The 24,013-nt window shown below is 52.4% G+C and overlaps 1 protein-coding gene across 1 annotated transcript in view; it reads left to right on the top strand.

The window, feature by feature from the left end:
* Positions 1–19,094, top strand: part of CCDC148 (coiled-coil domain containing 148) — a gene marked incomplete at its 5' end in the record, with an annotated part of 57,952 nt that extends 38,858 nt beyond the window's left edge. The window contains 5 exons of the mRNA XM_082055998.1: positions 5,750–5,890; positions 8,304–8,422; positions 13,083–13,200; positions 16,977–17,117; positions 18,872–19,094. Coding sequence (XP_081912124.1) covers positions 5,750–5,890; positions 8,304–8,422; positions 13,083–13,200; positions 16,977–17,117; positions 18,872–19,018 — 666 coding nt within the window. The 3' untranslated portion in view covers positions 19,019–19,094. The remainder of the gene's footprint in view (positions 1–5,749; positions 5,891–8,303; positions 8,423–13,082; positions 13,201–16,976; positions 17,118–18,871) is intronic.
* Between the last annotated feature and the right edge of the window lie 4,919 nt (positions 19,095–24,013).

Raw genomic sequence — 24,013 nt, 5'->3', positions numbered from 1 at the left:
TTTATTACTTTAATTAGTTTGTAGTGTACTTTACATTATTGTAATGTGCAATGTTAAAATAATGAACAGAAAAGAGGTATGCGTGCATTCTGTTCAGCACAGCAATTTAATAATCCACTTGGCAAAAGCTCCTCTAATAATACATGAACTGTGAAATGTGGTTGAAATGCCAGTTGTAATTAAGAACTTTCAAGCTTCACGTTGGCAGTACATGCACTGCTAGAATGTGGATGCTTTGCGAAACAGGCGAGAGGGGCTCCAGTTTTCAGTCTGTTTTCAATAATAGTTCAACTGCTGGTATTTCTTAGATATTTAAGCAGAACATTTACTATTGACACAGTAATCTCTGCCCTTCTGATTTGCACTCGTGGGAATGAAAGAATGCAATCAAGAACACACTATTTTTGGTGTGGATTCTGTGGTCCCACATTACTGCCTTAGTGAATCAGAATCACTGTTCAGGGCTTTTGTTGTTGTTCTTCAGATCTGCACGAAACTACCTGTGGAGGAAAAATGTGATGGATACAGTGGGTTTCCTTGAGAAGTGTAAAGTGCAGAGTGCTGGAAACTCAGCGTCCAAGGCAGCTGGCTGTATCCCTTGTTACCCTGAATTAAGTTGCTGAACCTGTGGCCGTGTGGCCAGTGGGCTGGTTGGGAACCTGTCCCTTCGGTCCCCGCCGCCGCTGGGACGCCACCCGTGGGACGTGCCCCGTGGGGCCGCCTGGCCCCAGGCACGTGGGGGCTGTGGGACCAGAGCTGCCCTCTGGTAGAGACATTTCAATGCTTGAACGTGGTTGGAAAAGTGAAGCATTTGGACATTTGAATCAGCCATTTAATTCCTGATTTTTTATATTTCTTACATAGTAAAACACTTTTTAGCTCAGCTCTGTTAAGAACATTCTGTCCTATATGACTTGAGCTCTTCATGTGGCACAATGCCAGCCTACTGAATGGCGTTTCATGAATATTTTGCAAACAGTGCTTTTCTGGTTTTTACTAGTTTTGGTGTTGTGTGTGTGTTTGCTTGTGTGTTTTCCCCTAGTAATGGATCTGTTTTCAAAGGGAGTGACTCCTCTTTTGCCTTAATAAAAAGGCTGGATTGGATGACCGTGGGAAGGGCAGGTATAATGTAAACTAACTTCATATGCTGCTCCCAGGATCAAGTGAATGGGTATTGTGGGAAGTATAATACAATGAAACTTCCCTTCCCTCTGCCGTTCTTATTGCCCGTTTTCTTGATTGGCAATGGGCTCATGTATTTGGAAAAACTAACGAGATAAAAATGTAAAGTAGATTCTAGGCGGTGGGTGGATAGGTGTGTGCAGTGATGTAGGGCAGTGCAGACAGCACTGCACAAACAGTGGAGACAGCACGGAGTTACTGGCATAGCAGTTTTGTCTGAGGAACACGATTGTGCGGTTCATGTTTTGTCAGCTGAGCAAAGTTATCTATTTGATGCTTATTTGTGCTCTCTGGTTTGCATGAAAGCCATTGGAAATCCAGCTTGTGCCCCAGTATTGATTCCTCCTTGACTCACAAGGCTGTAACACAAGAGCTACATGAAAATAGCTATGGAAAGTGATTGTGCCCTGTCATGAACTTGCTGTGTAAGATTTGGCATGCAAACCACTGCTAATCAAATGAATTAAGGAGGCTGAGATGATTCGAGTCCAGAGCAGCGTCTGTACCTGCTCAGCGCTCTGTGGTTTGCGGTCCTGCAGTCGGTGGTTGTCCTGACCGGCTCTGCGGGGCCGCTCTGCTCCCAACACCATCTCCAGCAGCAGCTCCCCTAAGGACGAGTTAACTGCAGCTCGTATTGACACCAGTTCAGGGGACTCTCCACACTAACTTGTGGCTGCAGGCAACCAACTAAAAGATCCCTGGTTGACTGGGAAATGAGGATCTAGTGAAGACCAGCAAAGGGTCAAGAGGGTCTGAGACTTGGAGGAGACTGAAGCTGAATCACGAGCCCATTACCCTGGCATGCTCCTCATTACTGAAGAGAGTGACAGGCTGTTGAGAGAGTTTGTTTAGTCAGATGGCTCAGAGTTGCACTAATAGCTGGCTGTTCTATGAAGTGAGGCACGTTCTTCTGCGGACACTTCCCGTGGAAGGCGCTTGCTTTAGGGTGCTGAGCAGCTGTGGATTTCTTGCCCACTTGCTGGAGTTATGACCCTTGTGTGGCGTGGGACTGACCGTCTGCCCTTCCCCTGCTCGAGACGGGCCCGGCCCGCTGCCCTCTGCAGGGTCCGGCTCACAAACCTCTGCTTTTTCATTCTTGCCAGGCTAAGCAAGCTGTTTAGGCTCTGTCTAGTGCTGAATTTGCTACTGACGCCAGAACTAGGAAAGCCCTGAGGTAAGGTCTGCGCACGTCTTACTCCCTCCGCCTGGCGGATCCTCACCCCCCGCGGCTCCGCGCAGCGCCGGGGCTGCTCGGGCAGCTCTCCGGGAGAGCGGCTCAGACCCCTCGCCTGCCGCCCTCCTGCACCCAGCTGCACCACTTGAGCCTTGCGCTGTGTGTTCCTCAAGAAAATGCATTTCTGCCGTGCACAAAATCAGAGCTAAATGCCTGATTCTTTTTTTTGAAACTTGAAGTCTTACAGCATCCACTTGTTGGCCTGATGTTTTCAACTTGTGAACGCACTTAGGACCTAGATAGTCTGGAGAGGTCCCTTCCCGCCTCAGCTGCTCTGATTCTGGTTCCTGCAGCCTGGAACAGTTTTAACAATAAACATGGCTTCATATTGCTTTTTTACAGAATAAAGAACTGAATGTGGGGCTCCCACAGCTTGGCTAAGAGGGCTCAAGGTAGTTATGCTGTGATATGGCAGTCTTGATTAATCCAGTCATTAAAGGAAAATTTGGAAACTGCTTGATTTCGTTAAAGTATTTGGGATGACCAAAAGCATGAAATTTGTAGAGGGGAAACCTACTACTTAGCAAAAATTATTGCCCAGTACTTCTTTTAATAACTTCTTCTGAGGAAATAAAGGTAAATGCTTCATATGCATCTATTCAGGTGGGACTAGTCACATTCAATTCTCCTTTGTGAAAAAGGACGTGATTTAGTGAGGATGCTCGGAGCTATTTACGTCACAGGGCTCACACCGGAGGGCTGTTGATGTGGGTACGTCACTCCTGGCCAGCGCAGCGCCGGGTGGGACAGCGGGCGCTGGGTGCCCCACGGGCGCTCAGCCCGTCCCGCTCGGACGGGGCGGCACACCTGCCCGGCACCTCCAGGGCTCGGGCTGGCGGCCGTGGGTGCTTCGTTCTTTTTAGGAATGGAATGGTAGCTTTACCACTGCTAAAGCAGCTCTACCAAACACGTCTCTCATTACAATTTATTATTATTACCTCATTGTGATCCTGCTAAGGGAACGCCTTCAAAATTCTGAGGGGAAAGATCATCTGTGAAGAGTAACATCTGTGTGAAGGAGCGCTGCTGTAACACTTTACATTTTTCTTTCCATACTGTGTAAGTTTGAACTCTAGCTTGAAATAATTTTGTAAGAATAGCTAAAAGAAAAGCAGCCGTTTCCATGCTGTGTGCCTTTGCATCACTGGAATGCGAATGGACAGGTGCCATTTGCATGTACGTGTCCTAATTAATCCCTCTTGCATATGTCAAGCGTCCATGCCCAGCTGCAGTCGCCGTGTTTGTAAACCACCGCAAACGGTTCCACTGCAGTTTCTGACGTTGGTTCGGTGCCATGAATCCTGGCTGGCACAGACAAACCCACCCGGTTTGCACCCCAGTGGCAGCGCTGTCCGGGGGAGGCGGGGAGGGCGGGAAGCGGAGAGCTTGGGGTTTGGGATCTCGTGCCTTTTTCTCCCGGCTGCCTGTTTCCCTGCTTGCAAGGGTAAGTTTTGGCTTGGGCCTCTGCTCTCCTCCTCTAAAACATCGAATTAGCAATTATGGCTGTTTTCTAGCTGCCTTTTTTTCTAGAAAGGACATTTCAGCAAGTGCAACACAGTTATGAGAATTAGTTCACTGAGAATTAGTTACAAAATGGAAGAAAATAGGTTAAAAAGAGTTTAATGCTCAGCTAAATCGTAATTCTTAACTTTGGAGATAGAGTTGGAGCTGGGAAAAGTTGTGTGTGTTCTGAGAGAATAGCAGCATAAATGGAAGTTGCTTGAAGAACCTCAAAACTCGTTAGTTTTCATTAAAACATGAAAACACACCAGTTAGTGCTTGTGCTTGTCTGTGCTAACAAACTGCATTGAACTTTTGAAGATTAACTCAGGTTGCGGGAGGCAAAGTAGCTGCTGGCTTGTCTGTGTCAACGTGGCATTCCTTGCAGGCAGAGTATCTCTAACAAGTTATCCGCAAATATTTTAACAGAGACTTTGATTTTACAACCACTGTAAGATTTTCTGTTGTCTTCATGTTATTAATTTGCCTGTACTTCATGAAAACTCACAGCAGTGTTCACTCTGGTGGGACACTTTGCAAGGAACAGAACAGAATTGCTGTTTAAGCAAGAAGTGGGGCAGACACGGCGTCACTGGAGATGCCGCTCACCGGGAGCTCGGACCCGGGCAGCACTGGCTTCCTGAGCCAAAGTCTTTCCCAAGCACAGAGCAGCAGAATTGGAGGTTGTGTGCACAGTGAAATGCGCTAGAGGTGGGAAAAAAAGTATTCTAGTATCTTGGTATTAAAGCACTTACTGTAGCATAGAAAAACAGATGAAAAATGGCTGCAATGCTTGTTCCTTTGAGAAGTACAGAGTTCTGTTAGTGCTTGACGAATCCATTGCAAAAAGAGCTGGCAGGCCAACAAAGGAGGGACACGGTTAATCCTGTTGGGAGCAGCGTGAAGCGGCCGGGCGTCCCACTGCTCCGGACAGCGGCGCGTGCGGCGGGGTCCGCGCTGGCCACGAGCCATGAGCATGACCCACTGCCGCACCCGCTGCGGGGCTCGCCGTCGTGTCAACCAGCACCGCGGGCTGGCAATACGTCAGGCATGGATTTCGGCGCGTTGGGCTCAGTGATCTGTGCTGTCCCAACCACGTTATGTTGGGAATGATGCCGGCCCGGTGGCAAGAGGAGCCGTGGGGCTGGGCCCTGCCCCGTATCTGCCCACCCTGGCCAAAGCTGCTGTCCCCGGGCTGGTGACAGGGACCCTTGGCCAGAGCTGCTGTCCCCGGGCTGGTGACAGGGACCCTTGGCCAGAGCTGCTGTCCCCGGGCTGGTGACAGGGACCCTTGGCCAGAGCTGCTGTCCCCAGACTGGTGACAGGGACCCTTGGCCAGAGCTGCTGCCCTCAGGCTGGTGACAGGGACCCTTGGCTAACTGCACCGCTCAAAAGCTGCCAGAAGGTGAAGCGTCTGTCGCCGGAGCCCGCTGAGTTCCACGGGCCCTGGCTGGGAGTGACGTGCAGTTACAGACGTGCCCAAGTTGAAGGATGCGAGCGGACTCTGGGCTGGCAGCGCTGGCCTCGGTTAGTTCATAGGTTCATTAACGGATTTTACACGTATTGAAAGTTTGAGTGCTGAAGAGGAATTTATGATCTGATGTTACTGAAATGTTTTTGGCAATTTTGCCTAAAATCTTTTCCATATAAGATTTTATTGCATATTATGCCAGTCAGGTGTGAATTGCACATTAACATGCGGAAAGGTGGTGCTTGCTCAGTGATTATGTATTGCTGATAGGATTACAAATCACGGTTTGTAATGGATTGCGTGGGGTGGGCAGGAGCTCCGCGGACACGCTGCTGCAGCTCCGTCTCCTCACCCGTGCGCAGGTTCTGCAGTGGAAGGCGCAGCAGGAGGAGGCCGCGAGGCTCGAGGCTGCTGGAGCTGCCGGGAGGAGAGAGAAGCAGGACGAGGAGGAGAGGCTTCGGAAAGAGCAGGAGATGACTCGCAGAGCTCAGGAGAGAGAGAAAGTATGGGAACCTTTTATACATTTTTACATATGTTCATGTGTGCAGTTGCCTTTAAAATCCCTAACTGATCTCACTACCTTATATTCTCGTAAAGTATTAAGTATTAGTATAGAGATGAGCGAATGGTTAGTTGAGCCTTGCTGCTGGCCCTTTTAGCCTTAAAGCTGCCTGCTCTTACACACCAGCTATGGTACTCCATTACATTTGTCAAAAGAAAAAGGCGTACACAAGTAAGCGTATGTCACTGTCTCCCTGTCACAAACGTCTGTGCAGAGGCACTGCTGGGTTTCTGCTGCTCGCAGACTTCTGCAGTTCAGCAGCGTGGCACGGCCGCTGCAGGCTCCAGCGCTGCACTTCAGCGTGCTGCAATGCAGCAAACCAGCCCGCGGTGAGCCGCCTACCAGCCAGCGCGGCACGGGGCGGCACGGGGAGCCCGGGCCGGCACAGGGACCCCGGGACAGCACAGGGACCCCGGGGCAGCACAGGGACCCCGGGACAGCACAGGGACCCCGGGGCAGCACAGGGACCCCGGGGCAGCACAGGGACCCCGGGGCAGCACAGGGACCCCGGGGCAGCACAGGGACCCCGGGGCAGCGCGGGGACCCCGTCAGCCCTGCAGCACAGTGGGGACATTAACGGTTTCAGGGGATTGGAAGTCTAGGTTAGATCATTCTAAGGACTGAACTGGTGACTGCCTGGGAAATGGCTTTGAGGCGTAAGCCTAAACTTCAACTTAATAGAAAATCACAGATCTGGTATAGTGAATGTAATGCTTTCAGAAAATCAAGCTGTGTCACATACGTGTTTGCTGCTTGTGTTATGAGAAACTTCACTGCTGCTTTTCTGTCTGCTGCAGCTTGTTCCGCTTGTTATTCTGAACTCACACTGTGCTCCCAGGGCAGGGGACGGGAAGGGGCTCAGTGGGGCTGTGCCACCAATCCACCACCAGCGTTCCTTTTACGCGTGAATGCTTTAGCTGTGCAAACTTTACGCTTTTCTCTGGCCTGTGTGTAACGTCTATATGGAACAGTTCTCTGCCTGTGCACGGGTGGAGCTGCAGCTGTTGGAGATCAGGAGGCAGATGTTTCATCTGAGTATATTACACCTGAGATCCTTTAAAAGGGCGGCAGTGGTTTTCTCCTTAAGGCAGCCTGAAGGTGTTGGTGAGAGCCATCTGTGCGAGCCAGCGGGTGCCCAGGGGCCAAGAGGCCACAGCATCCTGGCTGGTCCCAGCACTAGGGTGGCCAGCAGGCCCAGGGCAGTGACCGTCCCTGTGCTGGGACCTGGGGAGGACAAACCACCAATCCTGGGGCAGTTTTGGCACCTCACGCCAAGAAAGGCCTTGAGGTGCTGGAGCGAGTGGAGAGAAGGGAACGGAGCTGGTGAGGGGCTGGAGCACAAGTGTGATGGAGCGGCTGAGGGACCTGGGGGTTCAGCTGGAGAACAGGAGCTGAGGGGAGACCTTCTGATCTCTGAACTGCCTGAAAGGAGCTTGGAGCCAGGGGGGTCGGGCTCTGCTCCCCAGGAACAAGCGCCAGGAGCAGAGGAAACGGCCTCAAGTTGCGCCAGGGGAGGTTGAGGTTGGATTTAGGAACAATTTCTTCCCCAAAGGGCTGTGGGGCATTGGAACAGGCTGCCCAGGGCAGTGCTGGAGTCACCATCCCTGGAGGGCTGCACAGACGGACAGGAGGTTCTCAGGACAGGGGGCAGTGGTGGACTTGGCAAGTGCAACGTTAACAATTGGACTTGATGACCTTAAAGGTCTTGTCCAACCTGAATGGTTCTATGATTTGTAACAGATGTCATGGCAAGGTGGGAATTACAAGTTTGCTGCAAATTCCACAGCTTGTCTTTGAAGAACTGTCCTGGGTTTAGGAACACAGTCCTGTAGGATTTTTTTAAATGAAGAATTTGGAATTTCACTTCAGCAATATTGTCTTAAACCTCCGTTCCTCATTTTGCACCCAAAGCCCCTCATCTTTCCAGATGGGCTTCCCTGCTCAGGTCTCACGTTCCTGCTCTGCCCTTTGTTTCTCACTCGGCTCTGGGAGCTCCCGGGGCGGCGGATCGGCGGCTGGGCGGCCCCGGCCCCCCGCTCCGGAGCGCCGGCTGCCTGGAGCAGCGCGGCTGAAGGCTTTGGTGGCGGCGCAGGAGAGCGAGGAGCGAGTCACAGGGTGATCTTCAGTCTGCGGAGTCAGAACCTGCATTCACAGTAGTGCCTGCAGTCTGATTTTACTCTTTCTGTTGTTCTCCTTGCAAACCTTTTGTTAGCCCATACCGTTCTGGAATATAAATTTTATTCTAAACAGATTAAACCTGGATTTTCTTTAATACTTTTCTTACTTTATTTGTTCTCACTGTCCTGGCTTGTGAGTGATTTGGTTTTTGTTTACTGTATTTGTTCAAACTCCAGGTGAAAATGTACTGGGCTGAGAAACAGCGCAGGTGGCAAGAACAGAAAGAGAAAGGTCTACAGCGTCTGGAGGAGTTCAGAAAACTGATGGCTGAACAAGCAGTTAGAGACAGAGAACGGTAAAAGAAATCAAACGTTAATACCTATAGTATCAGTAGGAACTTCTTATAATCGACTTTCTAAATTAGAATCAATTGAGATAAGTATGTTTTTAACTTCTGTTTCACGGTTACCCCAGTCCATACACCGCAGTTGCACCATGCTCGGATCCTGGGTGTCATTTTTAGTTTAGTTTGAATTCATTCATATCCATTGAAGTTTTAGACCTCTGTAAGTGCTCACCTGCTGTAATCATGATAGAGTGCACACATTAAAACCAGCTCCCTTTGTGTTTTTTTCAATTGTAGCTTGATAATAAGACCTTCTACGTTTCCACTTTGCAAAATTATTTATAACTACGTTTGTTTTGTTTGAGAGGCAAGTGAGAGGAGCACATTAAGCACTTAACAGCCTCAGAGATAATTACAATTCTTTAAGAGGGTCTTAAACTGTGTGTGTAGTTGTAGATGCTGTTCGCCTGTTGGACGTAATTTAGGAGTTCAACCTGTCACATCTGAATCCTTGCCAAGCCTTTGTTGCCAAACATGCCCTCTAAGGACCTGGTGAAGAAATACTTGATTTCATAGGGAAATTCTCTGTCACAGAGGAGCATAGAAACCCTGTATGGGGTCTGGTTCTAACTGCTCTCATATCACAAGATTACTTTTTTTACATGGAGGGAGCCACCAAATTGCATGGACCAGAAATGTAATTAAGATAGGGTTAAAGTACCGCTGGCATTAGAATATTAAACGTGGTCTTAAGCATTCTGTGGGAACACTACTTCAAATGGGATTGTGTTCCGATACCTTGCTGACAGCTCAACTTAAATGTCTGCATCCTTATGCTACAAATCTATTTGTACCGTTCCTTACACATACCTGCAATGATTTTAGCACATAGCGAAAGGAACACATACTTGAATTACTGAGTTTTCAGCATTAGTGATCAGGAAAAGTGGTTTTATTTAAACCTGTGTCGGGCACTATGCCACACAGCTGGGCTTTGCTCTTTGCTGGTGCTAATGAACGCTGCAGAATGAAAGGTGAGGAGATGGCACAGTTCATTGAGGAGCACATGAAGGAAATAATCACACCTTCAGGCTATTATGAATCAAAAGTCGGTAAAAGCTCAGCATTATGCTTCCCAGAATTGGCATACTGTACAAAATAACACGGTTTAAAGAAAAATGCTTACTGTTTGTGGAGATTAATAATTCTTTGAAATTACTTAACGCTTTTCATCTTCAAAGCTTTAGAAATGTTAACCACAGAAGGGCAGAGCTGTTGCTGTTATGAGGTAGGGTGGTGCGACACGTCTGGCTTAGGGCAGCGTGCAGCCTGTCCTGGCTGCGCTGAGGAGCCGCGGGCACGGTGAGCGCAGAGCCCGGAGCCCTCGCCCCGCACCGCCCCACCGCCGCACCGCCCCACCGCCCCACCGCCGCACCGCCCCACCGCCCCACCACCGCACCACCGTACCGCCCCACCGCCGCACCGCCCCACCCTTTTCTTATCCATGCAGTGAGTTGCAGTCAGGGTCTCCATCAGGTCTTGTAGGTACGCACTGGATTGAATATACATAAAATATTCTAAAATATTATTTCCCCCACCTCTCCCAAGCAACACATTAATGCCTTAATGTAGCAGGGTAAGAATTAAACTGGCAGGGAATTGTGCAAGTGTTTTCCTCCCTACCTGTGAGGGGCAGAGGGTGCGGCCGCCGGGCAGGGGAGCGCCAGGGTCCACCCGCCACCTGCGCTGTGACGTTGTGCGCAGCGCTGCAGCTGGGAGCTGCACAGGATTCACCCGCCGCCTGCGCGGTGACGTTGTGCGCAGCGCTGCAGCTGGGAGCTGCACAGGATTCACCCGCCGCCTGCGCGGTGACGTTGTGCGCAGCGCTGCAGCTGGGAGCTGCACAGGATTCACCCGCCGCCTGCGCGGTGACGTTGTGCGCAGCGCTGCAGCTGGGAGCTGCACAGGATTCACCCGCCGCCTGCGCGGTGACGTTGTGCGCAGCGCTGCAGCTGGGAGCTGCACAGGATTCACCCGCCGCCTGCGCGGTGACGTTGTGCGCAGCGCTGCAGCTGGGAGCTGCACAGCTGGGAGCACAAGCAGACATCTGAGCCGGGCGACTGACAGCAGAGAACAGGATAAGTTGTGATATAGGGAAAAAACCCCTATATAGTAACCCAGCTTTTTAAAGTTTTGCTAAAGCTTTCATAATAACCATAGTAATTCATTATTTCCTATTGAATGTTTATGAGATGGTGTCTGCAAGCAGAGTTTTAATGAAATTATGCTTGTCAAAAATTACATAAGTGTATACCCACAATACCTCAAAAAAGTAGCTTTACTGAAACTAAGCAGCTAAGCTTATTTTTTCAGCTGGTGATTTAGTAAAATTGTTACTCACCGTGGTACTTAAAGCCAAAATCGAGTATTAAGACAATTTAAAGCTTTCCTATAAAATTTGTGAAGTAGCTAACATAGTGCTAAGTATAAGAGGGTGAAAGAGAACTAACGATTTGGATGAGGACACTGTGAAACCAACGCTCAAGTAAACATTTAAAGCCAAGTATAAAAATATTGGAAGAATGTTCCAAGTTGGGAACACAATGTACGGCTGGGTGTGTATTTACAAGTTCTCTCCCTGCCCCAGTGCAGATCCCACAGCTCTGCTGCTGCCCTCAGACAGCGGAACCTCAGCCTTGCTAATCCTGGCCTCGGCCTCTCCAGACGGGCAACATGACATCTTGGGACAGGTCACGCAAACAGGAGCCGCCTTCTCAGGAGCACCAGCTGCTGCTGGAGGTGCCGCGTGCTCGCTGTGCCCACGGTCACACCGGTGACGGTCACACCAGCTGCTGCTGGAGGTGCCGCGTCCTCACTGTGCCCACGGTCACACCGGTGACGGTCACACCAGCTGCTGCTGGAGGTGCCGGCTGCCCACGGTCACACCGGTGACAGTCACACCCGCTGCTGGAGGTGCCGCGTGCTCGCTGTGCCCACGGTCACACCGGTGACAGTCACACCAGCTGCTGCTGGAGGTGCCGGCTGCCCACGGTCACACCGGTGACAGTCACACCAGCTGCTGCTGGAGGTGCCGTGTCCTCGCTGTGCCCACGGTCACACCGGTGACAGTCACACCAGCTGCTGCTGGAGGTGCCGCGTCCTCGCTGTGCCCACGGTCACACCGGTGACGGTCACACCAGCTGCTGCTGGAGGTGCTGCGTCCTCGCTGTGCCGGCTGCCCACGGTCACACTGGTTACAATCACATCTGCTCACACTGGGGCTGGAAATGCCAGAAAGGTTCCCATTGCCAATACTTTGCTTTCCGATGTACAGGGAAACTTCCGCAGCGGAGACAAAGCATCTGAGCTCAGGGCTGTGTGAGTGCCCCTCCATTTTCCTTCTTGGTCATTTACAGAAGTTTTCAGGGTACTGAGTTTCATGGTTGGTAACACTGGGGTATTTTAGAACAGATATCATAGCAGTCAGCTCAAGCAGAGTGAAAGGTTTGCAATAGGGTGTTTTTCTTGTGATTTTTCATACAAATATGAACATCTCCTTTTTATTTTCCGTCCCACAAGAAGCCGGCCGTGCTGTCTCCTGGAGCTCAGCGCTGTAGCATCCATCTGCCGGCTGCGCTGGGACCTGCGGGCGCCTCGGGACGGCCCCGGGCACTTCGTTCCGCTCTTGGCACACGTTTGTTTGCCCAGATACTTGTTATTGCATTGTTGATGCAGGGGGTTTTCCAGCTGCCAGCATAACTGCGTGTTTAATTCTGATTTTGCAGTTTGTAGTGCAAGTTATATACTCCTTTGAGCTTACTACAATTTTGAAAGTAAGAAAAGAAAACTACACGTTTCATTGTAATTGAAGCAGCTCTTCCTTCCCGTCCCTCTAAAGGCAAGTTGAAATGCGAAGGGCAAAAGAAGGCCGATCGTCTGAATGCAAAGCACGGCCGGGGCAGCCCTGGGCGAGGGCTGGGAGCGGCTCGGCAGAGGCCGCCGCGGGTTCCGGAGCCGGGCTCCGGGGGGTCGCGAGCGCGGCCGTGGTGGCGCGGTCGGGGCTGTAAATCCCACGGTGGCAGGCTGACCAGCCAAAATAACGCTGTAGGGCAGGTTCCAGGGTGATTTGTGCTAACCTCCTGGGTTTTCCTTTTGAAAAGTTTTCTTGCCTTTTCCAGTAAGAAGCTTGGGAGTGATGTTTCTTATAATGGAAAAGGGTTATAGGAAAGAGCTCTCCTGCCATACACGGATGTCAGGGAACAGATGTCAGAGATGTCTGTGCCTCCTCTTGGCAAAGAAAGCGGGGGAAAAAAGAGTAACAGGGCTATATAAAGCATGCTAGAGAACGTCTGTGTGCTGGAAATGAAATCTGAAAGGTTGGCCAAGTTGTTTAAAAAAACAACAACAACCAAAGAAGAAAATCCCCAAACAAGTAACAAATGCAAGTCCCCGAACCCCACTTTCCCAAAAACTCCAAGTCAAAAAGCTAACAAAAGTAACACATTGAAATGAAAAAGCATTTTTGGCGTTTTTCAGGTGTTTTGATGAACCACCATATTATTATTAGGTAGATACAGAAGCCATCAGCCTAGTTTCAGACTGACATAACAGAAGTGTGAAGTCACGCCTGACCGATGTTGTTCCCGTTTGTGTGTGTGCTGGTTCGCAGGGTCGGGTTCAGACGGGCGCTGCTGGAGAAGCGGCTGCTGCAGAAGAGGGAGCTGGCCCTGCGAGGAGCCCGCGCGGAGGAGGAGAGCGCGCGGTGCCGCCCGGCGCGCCGGAGGCAGGTGGGACTGCACGGCAGGTGGGGCTGGGACGGCAGGTGGGGCTGGGGCTGCAGGTGGGACTGCACGGCAGGTGGGGCTGGGACGGCAGGTGGGGCTGGCGCTGCAGGTGGGGCTGGGATGGCAGGTGGGGCTGGGACGGCAGGTTGGGCTGGGACTGCAGGTGGGGCTGGGACGGCAGGTGGGGCTGGGACGGCAGGTGGGGCTGGGACTGCAGGTTGGGCTGGGACGGCAGGTGGGGCTGGGACTGCAGGTGGGGCTGGGACGGCAGGTGGGGCTGGGACGGCAGGTGGGGCTGGGACTGCAGGTGGGGCTGGGACGGCAGGTGGGGCTGGGACGGCAGGTGGGGCTGGGACGGCAGGTGGGGCTGGGGCTGCAGGTGGGGCTGGGGCTGCAGGTGGGGCTGGCACTGCAGGTGGGGCTGGGGCTGCAGGTGGGGCTGGCACTGCAGGTTGGGCTGGGACTGCAGGTGGGGCTGGGGCTGCAGGTGGGGCTGGGGCTGCAGGTGGGGCTGGCACCGCAGGTGGGGCTGGCGCTGCAGGTGGGGCTGGCACAGCAGGTGGGGCTGGGGCTGCAGGTGGGGCTGGCGCTGCAGGTGGGGCTGGGACTGCAGGTGGGGCTGCACTGCAGGTGGGGCTGGCACTGCAGGTTGGGCTGGGACTGCAGGTGGGGCTGGCGCCGCAGGTGGGGCTGGGACCGCAGGTGGGGCTGGCGCGGCAGGTGGGGCTGGGGCTGCAGGTGGGGCTGGCGCTGCAGGTGGGGCTGGGACTGCAGGTGGGGCTGCACTGCAGGTGGGGCTGGCACGGCAGGTTGGGCTGGGACTGCAGGTGGGGCTGGCGCCGCAGGTGGGGCTGGGACCGCAGGTGGGGCTGGGGCTGCAGGTGGGGCTGGGGCTGCAGGTGGGGCTGGGGCTGCAGGTGGGGCTGGCGCTGCAGGTGGGGCTGGGACCGCAGGTGGGGCTGGCGCGGCAGGTGGGGCTGGCACTGCAGGTGGGGCTGGGGCTGCAGGTGGGGCTGGGGCTGCAGGTGGGGCTGGCACTGCAGGTGGGGCTGGGACTGCAGGTGGGGCTGGCACGGCAGGTGGGGCTGGCACGGCAGGTGGGGCTGGGGCTGCAGGTGGGGCTGGCACGGCAGGTGGGGCTGGCGCAGTAGGTGGGGCTGGCGCAGTAGGTGGGGCTGGCGCTGCAGGTGGGGCTGGCGCTGCAGGTGGGGCTGGGGCTGCAGGTGGGGCTGGGGCTGCAGGTGGGGCTGCACTGCAGGTGGGGCTGGGGCTGCAGGTGGGGCTGGGGCTGCAGGTGGGGCTGCACTGCAGGTGGGGCTGGCGCTGCAGGTGGGGCTGGGGCTGCAGGTGGGGCTGGGACTGCAGGTGGGGCTGGGACTGCAGGTGGGGCTGGCGCTGCAGGTGGGGCTGGGGCTGCAGGTGGGGCTGGCGCTGCAGGTGGGGCTGGCGCTGCAGGTGGGGCTGGCGCTGCAGGTGGGGCTGGGGCTGCAGGTGGGGCTGGCGCTGCAGGTGGGGCTGGCGCTGCAGGTGGGGCTAGGATGGCAGGTGGGGCTGGGACTGCAGGTGGGGCTGGCACGGCAGGTGGGGCTGCACTGCAGGTGGGGCTGGCGCTGCAGGTGGGGCTGGGGCTGCAGGTGGGGCTGCACTGCAGGTGGGGCTGGCGCTGCAGGTGGGGCTGCACGGCAGGTGGGGCTGGCACCGCCTGCGCGCGTTCACACGCAGTCGCGACACAGACGCCCTGGCGTTTGTGTGAACCATAGGAAGAACAACCTAGCAAAGGCAAATAAATGAGCAAGTTAAAATGCGCTTTTAGTCCAACTTTAACAGTAATTCTGTTGCGTTATAAATCTTCTGTGCTTTATAACTCCGACAACAGTAACATCATGATGTTAAATTGCACCGTACAAGCTGGTGATATCTGAAAGCAGATAGATACTGTTTTTTCTGGGTTGGATGTGACTTCCTTTCTCTTTTTTTCAATAATCCTAAGTCTGCCTGGAGTCTTAGCCGAGATTTATGAGTAATTGAAATTCTTTTTAAATTCTGAAAACGTACAGACCTTGGACAACTTTTCCTCAGAGAGACATTTAACTCTCCGTGAAACTTTTGCATGTTATTTCAGAAGGACATCCCAGAAAATGCTTGTTAATGTTTGTCATAATACATGTAGGGGGATTTTTTTCCTAGTGCTGACTTCTGAAGGAGTAATTTTACCTTTGTTTATATTTTTGTATCTTATCTCCTTGTTTCTTTCTCCAAAGACTAAAAGCGAAAATCTGGAGTTCACATTCTTTACAGCCCAGGAGCTGCAGCCTAAAGGTGCAGCTAAAGCAAAGCAAGGGAGGGAGCAAAGGCGCTCCACAATCCTGCTGGTTTGGGGTAGTTTAAACAGCACTGGTGCAGCAGCTCCTGCGGGACTGCCCGTGTCCAGGGCATGGTGTTTGAGGCGGCCCTGAGCTCACCTCGGCACGGCCCGTGGGTCAGGATTCGCGCCCCGTGACCTGGCCCGTGGTCCCTCGCGGCCCGTTGGTGGCCTCGTGGTGCTCACCCTTCGGCAGCTGGGGACAAACACAACCGTGACGGGGCCAAATGTCCGAGGCACCTTCTGCGGGAGAGCTGAGCGCCACGGGAGGGAACAGACCTCACCGGGCTCTTATTTCACTCCTTCTTCAACTGCTCAACTCAGGCTCGTTTCCAGTCAATAATGCTTTGTTTTTAATAACGTGCTTCAATTAAATATTTTGCAGTATTAACAGTGTTATTTTAGGTTGTCATTGTTTTTTTAATAATAACTCTGTTCCATCTTTTCTGAGTTACTGGTTGAATTGCGTTATCTTTTGTGCTGGGTTTAACAAGAGCGTCTTGATCTGTTGATCTTTTCTGACCCACCCAACTCTCATTCCAAAGCAGAAGAAGCTTCTAGAGCGGCCCGTGACCAGGGTGGCAGAGGCCGCGCTTCATTGCATTTTGCTAACTAACATTTATCGTTTGTGTTTCACACTGAGGAAATATTGCTTCATAAAACATGCCCCTTGCTTGTTTGTGGAAAAACAAAAAGGATCTTTAGTAAAGTCATCCAGTCTGTATATTTTGACAGCCTGTAAATACAAAGATGATACTTTATTGAAGAGATGGAAAAAAATATTATCATACACAATTTTAGATCTTTTTTCTGGTTTTAACTATTCAGGTGGTGTCCTGACTTGGGTTATTTTGCTCGTGCGTCTTCCTGTATTTACCAAAGTAGTGTTAGCCGGTGTCTGAAAATATTAACACAGAGGAAACAAGCAATGGAGAAAGATTGATTCTTTCACAGTAGTGTCTGGGACAATCTAGATACTGATCAGACGGTTAAAACCGAGGGGCTTAAGAAAACACCCAAGGAATTATGTGGTTAGTGGCGAATCACTCAATGTTGTTGGCCATGACTCTCAAATTGTGAACTACTGATCTGAACGCCTTGAAGAAGAGGCAGTTTGTACCTCGGGAGCTGTGGGCGCTGCTGAGTCAGGAGCGCGCTGGTTCTGGTCGCTGGCGCTGAGCCCGTGCGGCGCCTCCCCGGAGCCGCGGTGCCTGGCTGCGCCGGGACCGGCCGCGCTGCAGTCACGTTCTAGGTACAACGTGGCTTTAGACAGCTTTAGACATTTTTAAACCAGGTAAATGGTGATGTTCTCAAAGGACAGCTTATTGCTAATAACTTTTCTCACCTTAGGTCTGCATAGATGGAGTAGTTGTTAGGTGACATAGAGTAACTGTTATTTCCATGCCCTGTGCTTCAGGTCGCCGTTGTTGCAAAGCTGGATCCAGCCAGGGCAGTGGCTGACACGGTGGCCTCTAGAGCTCGGATGGGCATCGGAGCTGAGGAAGAGTTTTATCTTCAAAAGCCGCTGTTTAAGTTGCACACATACAGTGAACAGCAGGTAATTGTAATCATGACGTATAGTTTATTGTATGCACATATATTTTAATAGCAATATATGACAATAATGTTAAAAATATATACTAAACAGCAATATTAACAGTAGAACATAGAATATAATGTGTGTAAAAATAAAAACATTAGGAGTCATAGGCGGGGTAATCTCTCAGACACAGCGCGGGCGCCGGAGGGGACACGGGAGGGGACACGGGAGGGGACGCGGGGTCCCTGCAGCCGAGCAGGCGTCCCGGGCTCCCCGAGCAGCGCCTCCCCTGCGCTGTGCGGAGCGCGTCCTCCTGCGCTCGCTGCGCCTGTGCAGAACTCTCCCTTTCACGTTGTTACACACCTGTTCAGAGAGCCCTTCCTCCTTTTCTTCCTTTCCATTGCTCCAGTTTGCGTTGTACTAAGTATCTGAGGTAAGTAGGCTCAGTGTGAAAGTTAGCATCTTGACTGTCTTTACACCACTGCTGGATTGAAGATCATTTGGGATGTGATGTGCAAGGGCTGAAGGAGAAGCAACCAGTGTAAACGAAGCAGGGAACTGGCCTGCACTCCAGTTTCAGGTCCCTGGGATTGCTGAGGACAGTGCTAGCTCACTTGCAAATGGAATTCAACAGCATAGGGGAGGACTTTTTGATTCCCTTACTGTCCCCATCTGCTCAGTCATTTGACATTATTCCCATCCTGGAATTTGAAAGTTACGTTTAGAGAAAGAGAAGTGCCATGATATAATTCTATGGCACAAAAGCTTTCTTTTAGCAATGAATAATCCGAAATGTAATGGTATGTATAACTAAGCTTGGCCAGCACTTCCCATTTTAAGACATTTTAAAGCTTCTCAGTTCAGTAAAGGAGAGATGTGGTACAAGAGACGTACATTTTATTTGGCTATTAGAATTTAGCCAAATCTGACCTACGTATGAGGTTCTGAAAAGCCTTCGCTTAAAAATGCTCCGAGAAAATGCGTATTTGGGACTGGTACCTGAATGATCAGACTATGGCTCGTGTTCTGGCTCCCAGCAGCCGCGGTGCTGCCGCGGGCCATTCCTGCCACGCCTGGGGCGCTCGTCCCACTGCAGTGGCTCTGGCTCTGGGTCACGTTCCGGGGCTGCTGGAACTGGAGACAACGGGACTCCTGCACCTCCAGTGCTCCCCCGCTGCAGCCCATGGAAGAAGCCTTGGAAAGAGGCTTAACAGTTTTGTCAAATATCCTTTCGACAAGTTTTAGAAGAAATTTCCCTGGCACTGATTGTTGTCATGTAAATGGAAGTGGCGCTGCCATGTAGTCACAAGGCAACACCGTGAGAAGAACGGTGGGTGCGTTGGAAGCACCCGGGTGCCGTGGAACGGGCCGGAGCGCTCCGGCGTGGCGCCGGAGCAGGTGCTGGTGGCAGCCGCGTCGATGGCAGCGCCGGTGGAGCCCGCGGCTCGGCCGGGGCAGCCAGGCTCACAGTCTCCCTGCTCCTCACCCACCCTTCGAGTGTTGCTGAGGAATGACAACCAGGGCTCATCATTAAATACTGTGTGATCATTAATATTGAAAAGGATAACACGAAGATATGTGTAGTGATATAAGGGTTGTTCACTGTAGAGTTTCTCTGCTTTTGAAGACTTTGTGTTACGGCCCTAATTTGCTGACTGTCTTTTAAATTTTTTAAAATATATGCATCTACAGATAACCAGTAAGATACACTGTGTGTATAAGGACAGTATTGTTTTGTTTCTGCTTCTCATTGCTGTGGTTTATGTGAACAGATCGTTTCTGACCCCAGACTGCGTGTGGAGCTGGCTCTTCGGGAAGCCGGGCTTCACGGAGCGCCGTACGCGAGACAGATCTTACCCAAAATCCCTCCGCCGAAGCTTCCAAGGAGAGACATGGAATCTACAGCGTTTAAGATGTAGAGTACCTCGCATCAGGAGCAGAAAAGCCTCGGGGGTGTTGTCCGGCCTATAATGTGGAAACTGTAAATAAATTTCCCTGGGGCCATGTCCCAGAACCGCTGTGTTCTCGCATGTCCCAGAACTGCTGTGTTCTTGCGTGTCCCAGAACTGCCACGTTCTTGGCGTGTCCCAGAACCGCCACGTTCTTGGCGTGTCCCAGAACCGCCACGTTCTCAGCGTGTCCTGGAACCGCCGCGTTCTCGGCGTGTCCCTGAACCGCTGTGTTCTTGGCGTGTTCCCCCTCGGCAGTGCCGTGCCCACCGTGCTGTGCCCACCATGCCGTGCCGGCAGGGCCAGGGCTGGGCTGACGTCCCGTCCTGGAGCGAGGACACGGCACCGAGCCTCCCGCCGGCCCACGCCGGCTCACGGCGTCTCCAGTGTGAGCACCGGGGCTCAACTGGCACCCTAAATCCAAAACAGCTTTACAGAACAGCCACTTTATATTATGATACGTGAACACATCCCACAACTTTCATTCCAGCTTTCTTGAGAATTTGATCATTTTAATTACAAAATCCTCATTATCATTAGTGTTTCTATTATTTCTTGATAGTTATAAGAAGAAACACAACCTTTGTCTATATTTAGAAACCAATTTGCTGCATCACGTTTACTGCAAACCAGCCGTGCAGTTTTATATTGCAGATTGGTCTTTCACTATAAATTACAAATAACATTTCAGATCTGGGATCTTTATTTTGGAGCTGAAATTACTGAAAATGATGCTATTAAATGAAAGGGAAATGGATGTAGTTTCATTTTGTAACCAATTATGTTTTCAAGCCTCACCTGAGTGTAAAATGTATGTAAACAAGTGACAATTAGCGGTTTAACCAAAAATTTCTAACAATGACTGACATGAGAAGGATCTGAACATCCGTGGCTGTGTCTGGATCAGCGCGGGCAGCTCCCGGGGCAGGGACGGGACGGGGACAGCGACAGCTGCTGTGCAGACCGGCCGCGCTCCCGACGCGCAGCGCAGCCTGGGCGCCCAAGCCAGGTCGTTCCAGCGGGGGAACGCTGCAGGGCTGCCCGAAAGCCGTGGGAGCTGCGTGTCGTCTGCATTGGGCCTTTGCATGTTTGTGCTAAAATTACGACTCTGTGTATATTTGTGCATTTATTTTGGTGTCTCGTTTGGGGCAGCTCATGGTTTTCAAGGCACACTTGGCCAGCTTCGCCGCTTGTTGGGTGCTGTGCATTGGGCGCAGTGTTGCTCTCCGTTTGCGGGGCGTAGGCTGGCTGCTGGCCGCCTTCCCGCAGACAGGGCTTCCCACGCTCAGGACAGGCTTTTTTTCCTTTGAAAGCAGATCGGTAAGATCATTTCAGCGGTACAAAATCTTTTCAGATTATAGTTATCTTTTATAACATCTATTAAAAAAATCTAAACGAAGCAGACTTTTTTAAAGTGAAGGGCACTGATTTTGAGGCAGTGTCTCGTGATTGTCCTCGGGTCTGTTGTTTCTCAGGGAACAGGCTGGACGGAGGTTTGCTCACATGGACGAGTTTGTGCTTGTTCACTGTAGCTGTGGGTCGGGTCTTGTTCTTGATACAGTGGGGCCAGATGAGGATTTTTAGAGGGGTTTTCCTGCCCGGGTGGAGCATGGAAAAGGTGCGGTGGGTGTGCATGGGTGCGGGGACTGTGCTCGGCACCGCTCCTGGAGCTCCCGCAGCCGCTGTCCCGGCCTGGCCGGCGCCTCCGTGGGACCGGGGCCATGGAAAGATGCAGGAAATTACTTGTATATAAACCCAGTAGTTTATAAAATTGCTGTTAATGGGAAATAGACTCTTCAGCCAGCATCTCTTGCAGCCCTGCTTTGTTGGTTCTGACTCGGTGAGGTAACAGTTCAGAATTCGGCTGTCCGCTATGCCAGCGTATGAAGCGTATGCAGTTTGTCTAACAATCTGATTTTTTAAAGCCTAGAGAAATACTTCTTTGTGAAAATCAAGTTATTTGGTTTCAAGAGATACTACTTACCAGTGAATTCTGGTAGTCAGAAAAGTGGCTTAAATATCGAGTAATGCCTGAAAGTCAAGCACCCAACTGGCACAAGGTCGGTCGGTGCTGTATCCAGCTGTTGCAGGACATGTAGACTTTGTGCCAACTTCTGTGCACATAAGCTTATATGCATATTTCTGCATTTATTTATAGAAAAAGAAAAACGTGAGTTCTGACCCCTCTGAGAACAGAGGGCTTTGCAGCAACCGTCAATATTTGGAAAAGGAGCTCACCAAGGACACGCGTTCTGAGCTCCAAACTACTGACTCATCCGAAACCCCTACAGAGGGTCACACTTAGAATGTGCAGCAGAAAACCCGTGTAACAACATAATGATTAAGCTAAAAGCAAAATAAGAGGAACAGGAGTCTCTTCGCTGGACAATGTCCTGGAAAACAGAGTTCTCTGTCTCCAGAAAGTGAGTGACCAGGGCTGTGTGTCTGTGAGCTGGGCAGAGCAAACCTCACCTGCCAAACCAGGCAAACTGCTCGAGTGTCACGGTGCTTCTCCTGCAGTGCTTTTACATTATTCACAAAGAACTCGAGGTACGTTGCTATTAGTACAGAATTTTCTTAAGTGGCCATGGGACGTAGCAGGACTGCGTTTGAACGGGAGGTTAGAGTGCACGTGAGGTGAGGGGAGCGGATGTGTCTGTCCTGGGAGGACACTGGCCCTCTCCTGGGGCTCCTCCCCTGTCAGATTCATGTTGAGCCTGAAAACTGCAGCCTTGGAATAGAAACTGGGAACCATGAGGAACTGGAGGTGATTTTGGTGGAGACCGTTCAGGCTGTCAGTGCCCCTCTGGAAACATCCTCCGTGCAGCCCAGGCAGTTTAGTCTCTTGCAGTTTGTGGAGACACTTAAAGATGATTTTCTGGGTTGTTGCTGTGTGTTGAGCAGATGAACGGGGCACAGGCGCCATGGCAACCCTCTCCTGTGCCCCGCGGTGATCTGGCTGCCCCGGCACAGACCGTGCTCTGGCGGTGCTGCGAAGCACGGCTGTGCTGTATTGTACTGTACCTGTGCTCACCTGGCGGTGCTGGGAACGGCTGTACTGTACTGTACCTGTGCTCACCTGGCGGTGCTGGGAACGGCTGTACTGTACTGTACTGTACCTGTGCTCACCTGGCGGTGCTGGGAACGGCTGTACTGTACTGTACTGTACCTGTGCTCGCCTGGCGGTGCTGGGAACGGCTGTACTGTACTGTACTGTACCTGTGCTCACCTGGTGGTGCTGGGAACGGCTGTACTGTACTGTACCTGTGCTCACCTGGCGGTGCTGGGAACGGCTGTACTGTACTGTACTGTACCTGTGCTCACCTGGCGGTGCTGGGAACGGCTGTACTGTACTGTACTGTACCTGTGCTCACCTGGCGGTGCTGGGAACGGCTGTACTGTACTGTACTGTACCTGTGCTCACCTGGCGGTGCTGGGAACGGCTGTACTGTACTGTACCTGTGCTCACCTGGCGGTGCTGGGAACGGCTGTACTGTACTGTACCTGTGCTCACCTGGCGGTGCTGGGAACGGCTGTACTGTACTGTACCTGTGCTCACCTGGCGGTGCTGCCTTCCAGCGCTGCTCCTGCTGTGAACCTTCTCAAATGGCTCTTTGTTTAAATAAAACGTGGCCTTCAGCAATGCACAGATGGTCATGTTTGTACACAGATCCAAAGGTTTGTAAATAGCCCTCAGATTATTAATTCTTTATTGGTTACATTTCATCTACTCTGCAAGCAGCATTTAGTTTTGCAAGGGAAACTGTTACAGATAACCAAAGTTTGTTTACGTGAGCGTCGCATGCTTGCTGACGGTTTGCTGGTGTTTGGTAGCTCTGGGTTTACAGTCCTGCGGGATGCAGCTCTCCCAGCCCGCTGCGGGACGGGGCCGAGGGCTGCTCCTCTGCAGCTGAGGCCGTGCTCCCGCGCACGGCTCCGGGAAGGGCGCCCGCCGGCCCCAGCACCCACCTGTCCCGGGGACAGCCGCTGCCATGGCCCGGCAGGAGACACGAGCAATGAACTGTGAGCTGCAGAGAGTGAGCAATCAACTGTGAGCTGCACGAGAGGGAACAATCACCTGTGAGCTGCACAAGAGTGAACAATCACCTGTGAGCTGCAGAGAGTGGGCAATGAACTGTGAGCTGCACGAGAGTGAGCAATGAACTGTGAGCTGCACGAGAGTGAGCAATCACCTGTGAGCTGCACAAGAGTGAGCAATGAACTGTGAGCTGCAGAGAGTGAACAATCACCTGTGAGCTGCAGAGAGTGAACAATCACCTGTGAGCTGCACGAGAGACCAGCGAGCAGGTTCCCTGGCAAAGTGCCGGACCCGGTGCTCCCCTGCCCGGCTGCTGAGCGGGCTCTGGCTGTCGGTGGGTCTGCTCCCGCAGCACTTCTCAGGCTGTGGTCCTGGGCATGGTTCTGCCTTCATAAGAACACAGAGGTTTGTCGTCGTGTCTGAGGGGAAGGGCAGTCAAAGGCCGTTTTACATTCACAGGAGTCGGGGGCGCAGGCGGGGTGGCCGATGAGCGTGGGAAAGCCGGGGTCTCCCGCTGCGGGCGGGTGGTTCCCTGTCCCGCTCAGTGCCCTGCGCCCGGTCCAGCACCCCGCGCACACCGCGGAGGAAGGAGGAGCCGCAGCCGCGTCCCTGCTCACAACGCGCCGGCCCCGTCCCTGTGGACACAGGCTGAGGCAGAGCCAGAGCTCACGGCGCTTGTCACCTGCTCTGCGAGTTCAGCCTGACAGGAACATCTCCATGGATTTATGTGAGACTGTGGGGTGGTTCTTTCGGTGAGACAATAATTGAGATTCATGCAGTAGCACAGATGTACCAGTAAAATGTCCAGAATCAGCACATGATGAGTGACTGGGAAGGTGCTGGCCGCTTTAATTGCTCCCGGCTGGCAGAACATGCCCCCGGCAGGTCCCCGCGCAGCCCGGGCGTCCCCGGGCTCGAGAAGGGCA

The sequence above is a fragment of the Streptopelia decaocto genome, assembly GCF_964273445.1.
Source record: "Streptopelia decaocto genome assembly, chromosome: 6".
In the NCBI taxonomy this organism is placed as follows: Eukaryota; Metazoa; Chordata; class Aves; order Columbiformes; family Columbidae; genus Streptopelia; species Streptopelia decaocto.
This window is presented reverse-complemented; position numbering and strand designations above follow the sequence as displayed.